This window comes from Simochromis diagramma, unplaced genomic scaffold, assembly GCF_900408965.1.
Source record: "Simochromis diagramma unplaced genomic scaffold, fSimDia1.1 OVJJ01000297.1, whole genome shotgun sequence".
In the NCBI taxonomy this organism is placed as follows: domain Eukaryota; kingdom Metazoa; phylum Chordata; class Actinopteri; order Cichliformes; family Cichlidae; genus Simochromis; species Simochromis diagramma.
This window is the reverse complement of record NW_024386796.1, coordinates 420,193-431,250: the sequence shown is the minus strand read 5'-3', so window position 1 is coordinate 431,250 and position 11,058 is coordinate 420,193. Positions and strand designations below refer to the sequence as shown.

General features: G+C 50.6%; 1 protein-coding gene across 1 annotated transcript in view; it reads right to left on the bottom strand.

Annotated features, from left to right (window-relative positions):
* LOC120729308 (semaphorin-6D-like) overlaps window positions 1-11,058 on the bottom strand; it is a 51,207-nt gene that overhangs the window by 34,270 nt on the left and 5,879 nt on the right. The window contains exons 2-6 of the mRNA XM_040024862.1: window positions 5,815-6,029; window positions 5,497-5,611; window positions 4,282-4,339; window positions 2,568-2,624; window positions 2,390-2,491 (exon numbers count right to left, since the gene is read on the bottom strand). Of these exons, the coding sequence (XP_039880796.1) occupies window positions 2,390-2,491; window positions 2,568-2,624; window positions 4,282-4,339; window positions 5,497-5,611; window positions 5,815-5,959 (477 nt within the window). The 5' untranslated portion in view covers window positions 5,960-6,029. The remainder of the gene's footprint in view (window positions 1-2,389; window positions 2,492-2,567; window positions 2,625-4,281; window positions 4,340-5,496; window positions 5,612-5,814; window positions 6,030-11,058) is intronic.

Here is an 11,058-nt window from a genome sequence, read left to right as displayed (position 1 = left end):
GTGACGGCGGGGGGAGCTGAGCGGCTGAGAGGATAATGGGCACGGAGAGAACAGACGCACTCAGACACAGCAGCGAGTTGTTAGGAAACAGTGACGGGAAACAAAGGCGGCGCTCACTTTATGCGACTGCGGTAATCAGTCACAGCAGCGCTCAGCAGGAAGCACGGCTCCATTTAATTGACTGGAATTAAAAAATTAAACATTTAAAAATAATAACTCGCAAAATATCAAAGTCATTCCCTTCAGTTCATGTCAGAATGACTCACGTCCAGAAGCAGCAGGATGGCGCTCTCACCACTGAGCTGTGATTGGTCCTTTCATTAGTCCTTCACTCATTATTACTCACGGATACACAGGCAAACCTGTCTTACTGCTGCACCCGCAAGTTTCAAAAAGGCACCACTTTTACTTTGAAGGGGGACACTCTCCGTTTCCTGTTTGCATCCTTTTTCACATTTTACTGCAGCTGATCGAGAGTCTGAGGCCCTGTCTCAACATGCGTACTTGTGCATACTTGCGTTCTCGTGTACTCGTGATACGTCATCAGTCGGAGACCAAGTACTGTTCCAGTTCAAAGTACGCATCAAGCCGAGAACGCGAAAAAGTCCCGGATGTGTTCTCGCTCCGCCCGTTTTATGGAGCATGCATCGGTGGTGACTTGTGTGTAGTTGGTACAGCTAAACATCCCAGAATGCATTTCGTCCCAAACGCGGCAATGGCGGACGAGCGGGGCTTTTAAATATTACTCTTTCTGGGTCACAAAATAAACTTTTAAGTTATTTTCAGGCGAGAATGTAGCTGTGTGAACTTCAAATATCTGCTCGATTTATCAAGATATCATATATTTCCAAACGCGAGCCGACGTTTTCGGAGACGTCTGTGACCCGCCAGCTCCACAGCAGACAGCGAGGTCGAGGGTCACTAGAGCCGGCGAGAACAGCGGACTCCCGGCACGTTGTTTACAACCCCCCCACTCAGGTTAAACATGATATGTAAGTCACTTAGATCACTTCTAAATGTTAATGTTTGGTGTATTTCAGTTTTATTTGTTCCTGAGTAAACCGGTTTGGCTGTGATCAAAGTTAAGCTTCATGACATATTACTCACAGTGAAATTAAGAGGCAGTAAAAACTCCAGACCTGAGACATCATCAAGTACGCTGGTGTTCCAAGTGTACAAATCACAAGTCCGTGCTCGCGTTCTCGCCAAGTCTGGACTCGCCGAGTACACGAGCACGGACTCACTTGAGAATTGAGAAAAGGCCTGAAACCTGCGAGTGACCAAAGCAGCTGCCAGCTTTTCAGTGCAGCATCCTCTCTGCAACCCCCACCCACCCAACATTGTGCCAGCCCCACCCGACCAACACCCTAACCCATTGTCCGACATCCAAGCGCCCAACATTGTGCCAGCCCCACCCGACATCCAACCGACCAACACCCTAACCCATTGTCCGACACCCAAACACCCGACATTGTTCCAACCCCACCTGACATCCACCCGCTCAGTGATTCCACACTTGAACCTAGAGGCTGATATGAGCCCACTGAGCTGTGACCTCACAGAGAGCTCGCAGCCATAGCCCCTCCCCCTCATAGTTTAGACATATTTTGTATTTTAAGAACTTTCAGAGCTGTTCCTGCTCTTACGGCTCATACAGCTCTACTCTGAGGACTTCCCACACTAAAGTAATTATGTAGTAGATCAAAGTTGCTGTTTTTTGACTGTCTGCTTTAGAAATCTGTTTTTTAAAGTGGATCAACAGCGGGGGAAGCACCGTGAACAAACAACAACTTTCTGTTTTAAACTTACAGGACAGTCTGGCCAACGAGCGAGCAGAACCTTCTCTCCTAGTTTAAACGTTTATTTCTTCACTGCAGTTTCTTCATCATGTAGGAAACACAGAAACGGCTTCTTCTTCTTCTGACATTCACATATCTGACTCTGACAGGAGGGGGAGTTTCACGGGTCTGGTCCAGTGAAGGTCAAAGTGGGCTGTCCATGTAAAGTGGGTTTGATGTCCGTGCAGGATTGTGTGAAAGGATGCGGTGAACACGTCTCATTGGGATGACTTTAATTCAGCCCTCAAACACTCACGAGAAAAAGCTGAAGAGGGGAAAAATGAGCTTGCCTTTGCTTAATGATCGACTGTCTCATAATCCACACGCAGCCAAATACGTAAAGAAAATTAATAAAATTAAAGTCTAATTAAGAGCGCGCTCTCTGGGCTGGAGGAACTCCGACACGCTGCAGTTTAAAAGCTATCGAATTTAATATTCAGCTGCAGAAGGAGAGACACAACGCAGCTGTGAGTTCTTTAAAGCCCCCTCTCCGAGCGCGCCCCCTCTCCGAGCGCGCCCCCTCTCCGAGCGCGCCGCCATCTGAAGCTCACCTTGTAGTTTCGGCAGGTCGGGTTGAAGGCGTTGGTCCCGCAGGCAAACAGCGTCTCGTCGTTTCGAGGCACCAACACCTTCACGTAGTTGTAGCACTCGTCCTGGAACACAAAGGCAGAGTTAGAACTGTGAGGAAAACTGACGGAGCAGCAGAAGCAGAGGTGGAGGTGAACTCACGCTGTTCTTCCCTCTGACCGTGCACTTGCTGACGTCGTTGGACTTCCACGTCAGCTTCTGAAACACAGGAAGAGGAAAGTGAGGGCGTGATTTTCTCAACATGTGGGGGACAGAGGTTTGATTAGACGTGAACACGCGTGCGAGGAGGCGGAGCAGCAACAGCTCACACACACAAACCTCAGTCTCAACCACAACACCAAACAGCCACCTTTTCGCGCTCTCCATCAGCACCGACGTTCTACGCCTAACCCAGCATGCTTCACTTCTCTGCTGCTGAGTCATCGCTCCACAGAAAAATGCGACCTATTTGGGCTGATTTGGGTTTTAAAATAGAAACAGGACGCCTCAGCGTGCAGCCTCGCAGCGAGCATCATTTCACTCACACTCAGCGTGCATCAGAGGCAGCGTCAACAGGTCTGATACCATGCCAGAAAATGTAAACACACCTACAGATAACCTCGACAGACAAAAGCCCAGCCTGCAGCTTGAAAGAGGCGGGGCTACGGGCCTGTAAACCCTTTTATTCATGATGGATTTAAAGAAATGGGATTAGATCCCAGCTGGATACAGATTATTCCCGTCTCTCCCCCTAAAAGAACAGATGTGGGCGATCAGTGCGGTGGGCGCCGTGGTAAAATGTGCTAAACCCGACGAGAACACGAGTCCATAACTGCAGATTAAAGCGCACACAGACCGACGTGGTCCTCGCCGTGCCGCTCAGGTCGGAGCACCGATAACGAGAGTAACAGCTCACATCAAAGAGCTGCCGCCGCCCGCCGTCCCACAATGCACCGGGAGGCCCATTACCGTGAGGAGCCCCCGTAACCTCTTCTCTTTGATCAGGAGGACGTGTGCAGATCAAAGGAAGAGCGTCCTTTGTGCGTCACGCACAGTTTTGTTGTGCGCGCTGATATTTACAGCGAGCACCGTGAGCAGGTCAACAGCAGGTCCACGCAGACACCCATCAGCACCAAAGGCTGCAGCGCGGCACGCTGACATCATCGCCGCTGACGGCCAGCCGAGGAAAGGAAACATCTGCGGTTTCTGTCTGCCCAACAGAACATGAGCATCTCTCACCTCCATGGCTCCTCTCTCACGCTGGAGGACATTTTGGCGTGCACGTGGAGGGTCATCGTCACGCAGCCTGACACACTAACTTCAAAGCAATGAGCTGCAGCGACGGGAGGAGGAGGGAGCTCGAAGCAGAACATTTCACTCAGTTCTCTCTGAAATGAACTTTTTGTTTCACACGACGCTGCTGGTGATGCTCTTCCACACCCACTGTGACGTGGAGTGCCACAGAGGTCTGTCCTCGGTCCCCTCCCTTTAACTCTGCATGGATAGGGCCAGCTGTGACAGGGCGTCCAGCACTGCGTGGTGACGTACATACTACACTGAACCCCACGCTCTGACACGTGAGTGTCGTGATGTGAACGAGGCAGAAACGCACGTATAAGAACCTCTTTGAGCTTCCTGTCAGTGAGCTGCTCGGAGGTCTGCTCAGCTCAGCCTCGGTCTGATGTCTTACAGCTCAAGCAGCTTCATGCTCGGCCCACACCTCACAGCTCTGACTGCCTTCATGTGCACTCACAGATCGTTGCATTTGTCTTTGAACATTTTATCCTAAGACCGCGTGTGAGGAACGCTCGGAGGCGACACCCCGACAACTCCACGCAGCCATGTCGTTGTGTGTTTACCGAGCGATCGCACTCACCAGCTGTGGGACGACCTCCCCTGAAGCCGTCGTCAGGTTGACTGCGAACACGTGATCCCTGCGGAGGTCAAAGCACAGAGTCAGCCTCTTTAATGGACTACGATCGACGTGCTGCCCATCCAACCCCTCCATGATGCACTTCCTATCAGGAACACTGACAGCTGTTCATTATTTATTATTGATTTTGCTGTTGATTCTAATGTTTCTGATAAAACACATTCAGTGATGAAGTCTCGACCGCTCTCAGGCCATCTTCGAAGGCTCGCCTCAGATCCTTGCGTGTTCGCCGTGTCCTAAAAACACGGATCCTCATGTATGATCTGTGCTCTGCACCACGGTGAGGGATCTTAATAATACTCAAGCTCCAAAGGGCTATTGTGATATTCCAAAAAACTGACGTAAGAACTTCCGTCGCACTTTCTACAAAGACCTGCTGCGTGGCAGAAAGTCCTCGTGACGCTCTGAATGAATGAATTAGTATTTTGGTTCTTCCATGGCTCCGCGGTGTGTGTCCTACTCACAGCCCCGGACTTCATGGATATTTTAATGAGCAAACTAACAGCACAGAGCTAAACGTCAGCTGGGCAGGCTGGAACCATCCGGAGGCCAAAGTACGTCCGATTGGTCACTTCCTGTTTCCAGAAATGTTCATTCTGCTGTTTATGTGACAAACGGGAACCAAGATCCTCTCAGAGTACAGCCGACAGCAGGAAACACTGGCAGACGTTCACCTGAGTAAAGGTATGTTCGTGGTCACGAGTCATTCCTGACTGTTGCTGCTCTCTGAGCTGGATTTGATTTTCAGGATCAACAATGAAACCAATTTATGGACAGCAAACGTGAAAAATGTCTCTTTGATTTCCTCCTCAGGTTTAAACTGAACATCAAATCATCATTTAAAGAGACTAAAACGATTTAGAGCTCATAGGAACACTTTGATGTTCACGTTGAGCCAACTGACCGACTCACTACTGCAGTGCAGTGTGCAGCTACGGGAAACTCACTATTGTTTTTGGGATATTTATGCTGCATTATGTCAATAAAACGGAGCCTGTGGGCGTGTCCAGACGGCAAAATCATCTTTGATGATGTCACTAAAAACATATGTGTCCTCACAGGTCACGTTTACTAGTTTACTCAAGCTGCTGGAAACACACAAGCGTGCGTGCATGCGTATGCGTGCGTGCATGTGTGCACGTGTGCGTGCGTGCCGACCTCGCTGCGATGTACAGCACGTGGTTGATCCGTAGCATCCTCTGGAAGTCCAGGCCCAGCCTCAGCGTGTCGTTGTCCTGAAGCAATCCCTGAAACCCCGGGTACTGAAACGACTCTGTAAACGCACAAAAACATAAACGTGTGTGTGTGTGTGTGTGGAGAGCATGCTCACAAATGTGGGTGTGGTCAGTTAAATCAGAACAAACAGGAAGACAGCAGAGATAGATTGTCTCCGTCCAATCAGATGAAGGAATGGTTGCTATAGTGATGTGAAACGACCACAGCGGGACGACATCATCACCATCGCGCAATACTCACGCTCTGAGCTGACCACGCTGATCGGCTCCAGGTCTTTGGGGAAGGGCGTGGTTGAAGCTGACTCAGCCGGCAACCAGGAAGTGAGCAGCAGCAGCAGCAGCAGGGTTGGGGGTCGCCATGGCGACAGCCAACAGGTCAGGGCCATTGCGAGGAAAGAAATGGAAGGAGGAGGGGGCGGTGGCACGGTGATGTCAGCAGGTCATGGTGGACGTCAGCTGTCAGGAGAAAGACACAGAAAGAGGTGAAGGTTAGACAGAGAGGTCAGAGTTCACCGTTTTAGGAGCTCTTGTTGTGCCATGCACGGAACAACATAGAAGAGCAAAGAAGGCAGTTCAAAAAAGCCCCCCCCCCCGACAGCCAAACCCATCTGTTCTCTGATTGGATTGTTACATTTGTGATTGACATGACATTGACCAATCAGATGAAAGGAGGAAAAATAGGGTCAAAATTCGTACCTGTAACTTGCAGGGTTTTTTTGGCTAAGTCCACACACTAATCTTTTTTACAAGTACAAAATATTTACGACCACATTTTGAGCCCATACTAATGTTCACATGTTGGACAGAGAGGACAGAGGGTTTGAAAGAGGAGTGAAAGAAGCATCTATGTCCACTGTGAGCGACCATCTTTGAACAGAGGCGGGGCTTATGACACCAACTGTCTGCCATCTATAATCCAGTTTTGAGTTCCCTCCCCAGACGCCTTAACGCCCACTCACATCCTGGGCCATCTGACCTCAGGAAATCACATGATAGGGTGGGGCCAGGTTTCACAATGAACTCACCCGAAACCCTGACTGATTGTGGCTGATCTACCTAATCATGTGATTAGAGGATCATCAGGGGGTCCTTTTGTCCCTCTGTGGGGGGAAACTCCCACTGGGTTTAAACCTGGGACTCTCCACCATTTGACCTTAGAACTGAAGAAGCTTCTCGGACGAGAGGTGAAACGTCTTCAAGCAACTTAAAGAAGTCCAGACGCTTTTCTTTGCAAGCTCAGTCCAGGCTCTGTGGGGGTGTGGGAGGGTGGAGTCAGTGCACTGTTGCCTGCTCGTTCGTCGCGTTTTTATCAGGCGCTGTAATGTTCAGTCGTTAGCAGGGCGCCCAGCGAGGCTGCACAAGCAGTAACTCCACCCCTCTCTGTTCCTTTTCTCCTCCACTGCTTCGTGGACAGCAGCTTTCCATGACTCCTGCTTCATAATAATGCTTCTGTATCTGATCCTGGGCCTCAGAGACACACGGTTCGTCTGTGTCTGAAACAAGCTGTTTTAGCCCCTCCCCTTTAACAGCTTGCTTCTGATTGGGTTCTCTTGCAAACAGCAGGTTTGACCAGTAGGTGGATAACAGGAACATCTGTTCTCTGATGTTATCTGATCTCCTGAAGGCCCCACAGTCCCACTGAGGACCTCTGTGTGTGTGAGTGCCTGTTTACATATGGTTGTGGGGACCAACAGTCACTAATGAGGACAAAAATGTCCGTCCTCATGAGTTTGAAGACATTTTTTAGACTCAGAATGTGGTTTTAGTGTCAGGGTTACAGCTAGGCTCAGGGTTATGGTAAGCAGCAAGAAAGCATCATGTCAATTAGATGTCCTCACTAAGACATAAAAACGAGAATGTGTGTGTTTGTGTGCTGCAGGTCAATAGGAGCTGCCGAGGGCGCCCCCTGTAGGCAAGCCCCTCCTCCGCTCGCTGGTGTCACAGTGAGTGAGCATGAAGGTGAACGCTCTCCTCTCCATCACCTCCTCCTTCCTGTCGTCTCCTCACCTCACACCTGACAAATGAAAGGCGGAGAAGGCGGTCCCAGAGGTGACGAGTCCACTCCTCCTCCTCTTTATTCCCTGGCCTAGAAATGGAGGAGAATGAAGGAGGCGTCACTCCCTCCTCCAGTTTTGGATCTGAAAATATCGCTTTTCTTCCTCTTCCTCCTCATCAGAAACATGATGGAGGCCGCTGGTGCCAACACCTTCCTCGTCTCCATTACAAGGTGTGAGGAGGAGACAGGCGGTAGAACCTGGAGGACTCTGAGCATGCCCACAAACTGCTCCCCAAGGAGCGAGCGCGTCGCCATGGTCACATACAGCTCACCGTTTCTGGTCATTTCCAACATGGCTGCCATGTAATGCCCTGATCTGAGGAAAGCTGATAGAATGATCACTGCATGCATTAGTGCTTCGAGCACCAGGCCACGCCCCACACACGCTGCAGAGGACGAAAAATCCAGCGTACAATGAGGTGGCGATAGGATGACAGGCTGAGAGAGGAGGAGGTGGCGACCTGCAGCCGGGAGCGCCGGTGATGAAACGGGTTCAACTGACCAATCAGATTCATGTTCAGTCAGAGATCGGAGCTCAGAGCAGCCAATCCAAAGTCAGGAACTCTGAGGCACGACAATCCCAAAACCACGACACGGGACAGTTACAGACGTGTGCGACTGCAGAGGACGGCGATGTGTTCAGGGACCTGTGCATCACAGGGGACACATCAGCTCCCACACAAGCACTACATGTTGCTACAGATACGTGGCGAGAGCGCGCTCACACAAACAGTAGCTACAGTGAAAATACCAGCAGCTGATCCAGACGTTATCCTCTGCCCTACACTACAGGCCGCTGCATCAAACACATTCACACGGGTGTATTCTGGCACCATCACCCCAACACGATCGCACAAACAGGCATTTTCTCTGAAATCAACACGAATCAAACAGCAGCAGGTAAAAAAGCTCAACATCACAAAAGTGCGACGCAAAAGATCAAAGACGTGAAGAACAGACAGGAAGTCCCAGAGTGGGAGGACGATGTCTGTCCACTCAGGACGCCAGTCATCGTCACTCTGCAGCTCTGCCCAGTTTAAACAAACCTGCTTTATGAGACTGACACTTACATTAGGAGGAGCCCGGCTCAGTTTAATTTCTGGGAGCTGTACCCAGCCCAGGGGACAGCTGGGGCCAACTAAGGGCTGGTCAATTTCAGGACTTGTCCAGGTGTGTCTTTGGGAGATGATCAGGTGTGTGTGTGTGTGTGTGTGTGTGTCATTCCTTAAATCATTAGTTTGCTGCTCAGAGCCAAAGAAGCCCTCATGTCAATTCTTATTCAGTGAGACAAGCCTGAGACCCCCCCCCACACACACACCCAGCTCTCCTTGGAGATAAGGTGGCTCTATTTAGGCCGTCTTTGAGACATTCTGTCTGGAGCCTCGTCACATTTCCTCACGAGGTCTCTGTGACAGAAACTCATTACTATACGCAGGTACACACGGGTGGGGGCGGGTACATATGGAGGTGTTTAGCTTTGGGTGTTTAGGTCCCTGTGCCGCAGGACTGTCTCTTCCCCTCGAGTGTGTGTGTGTGTGTTGTGCTAGTTAAAAGCAGCTGGATGCGCACACCTCTGTCAGTGTTTTGTCGGTGGATGAAGGGTGGAGGGCTAAGCTATCAGCTAATGCTAGCAGAGCGTCACACAAGCTGTGTCCCAAAACGTCGGCTGCATCCTTCGGAGGACCCGCCTTCGCGGTCTACGTGGGCCGGGTCCTTCGAAAACCGAGAAGGCCGGAAGTGCGAGGCTGTGAAATGGGACGGTCGAGCCTTCAGATCTGCGTCACCGCTGTGTCGGTGGAGTCTAATAAACTCGCCGTCTGCTCCTTGCTGTCTAAAGTATAACACTGGAGTAAACTCTCGACTGTCTCACACGTCTGTTTAATCAGTTTTCTGTTTGACGTTTATTCAGCTGTGTGAAAACCCCGGAGGAACCCACCCGGGGGATTAATAAAGTTTTATTTAATCTAATAACTTTAATCTCAGCCAAACCGATTTACTCACGAACAAATAAAACAGAAAAAAGCCAACAATAACATTTTTAAGTTATCTGAGTGACTTATATGTCATGTTTAACCTGAGTAGTGAAAGACGGCGGTGGTCTGAAAACGATGAAGCTGGGAGTCCGCTGCTCTCGCCGGCTCGAGTGACCCTTGAACCCCCAGCTTGCTATTGAGCTGGTGGGTAACAGACGTCTCCGAAAACGTCGGCGCACTTTTGCAAATATGCGATAAACCGAGCAGATATTTGAAGTTTACACAGATTCTGGCCTGAAAATATGTTAAAAGTTTATTTTGTGACCCAGAAAGATTAATAAGAGTGATTTTAAAACTTAGTAGCGGCCACCATTGCCGGAAACTGGAGTTTGGCTGGGCCGCGCTATGAATTCTGGGATATGGTGGGCCACGAAGGACACACCCGACCCATCCTTCAAATTCGGGGAAATGAAGGACGCATTTGAAGGAGTCGACGAATTGTGACAGCCTTCGTCGCGTCGATGTGACGTAATCGGCCTTCAAATGCGGCCTCAGGAGGATGCAGCCGACGCTTTGGGACACAGCTACAGACTCGGAGGTCGGGTTCTGGCAGACAGCAGCTACCTGTCAGTCAGAGAGGCCACGCCCCCGTAACGATGGTGTTGATTATTTGTGACATCCCCTAAATGTCACATGACCTCTGAGCACTGATAAACATAAACGTTCGGTCTGCTGTGGTTGCTTCCAGCTCCACATCTTTCCGTGACGCAGGACAGAAACAATGGCGGCGCGCCGTGACTGCTGGTAATTAGGCCGGCATTTGCATTTGTTTGCCTCTGCGTTAAATCCTGCTGGGTGCAGGTATCAAGGAAACAGCAGCTCCTCTGTGAAGAAGCAGACAGGAGCACAAATGAGAGCTGCTTTCATTTCATCCGGTAAATCAGCCTCAGCTCATTACCAGCTGTGCCGCTGCCGCCTCCAGCCGTTTATCCTTCAAACGCGTCGATATCGCCCAACAGGAGCCGTTTAAGGAGGACCTGCTTCTAATCCTGCACCCCCTGACTCCACAGGGCCCCTCCGACAGGTGCTGGTCTGGACTTCACCTCCACCCGTGTGATCCCAGCCCTGTCCTGCTGTCTGGGTCGTTGTCCTCGGGGCACATGACCTTTCACACTCGTGTACACTGATTTATACAAAGACCACATTCAGATCTGATCGCACGCGATCTGGTTCAGCGCCGCGGCGCTGCGAGGGAGCAAACACGCTAACGTGAACATGCCAGTGCTCCCCGACACAGCGACGGACAGCTTGTGTCCATCAGCAGCTCGCAGGCTTGTCAGTGACGCTGACACTGTGTGACGTGGGTGTTAGATCAGATCCATCTCTTCAGCCCAGCCGTCGGAGCAGAGCTCGTCACCCTGACTGGAATAAACTAGGAAACTTGCACCACACACAC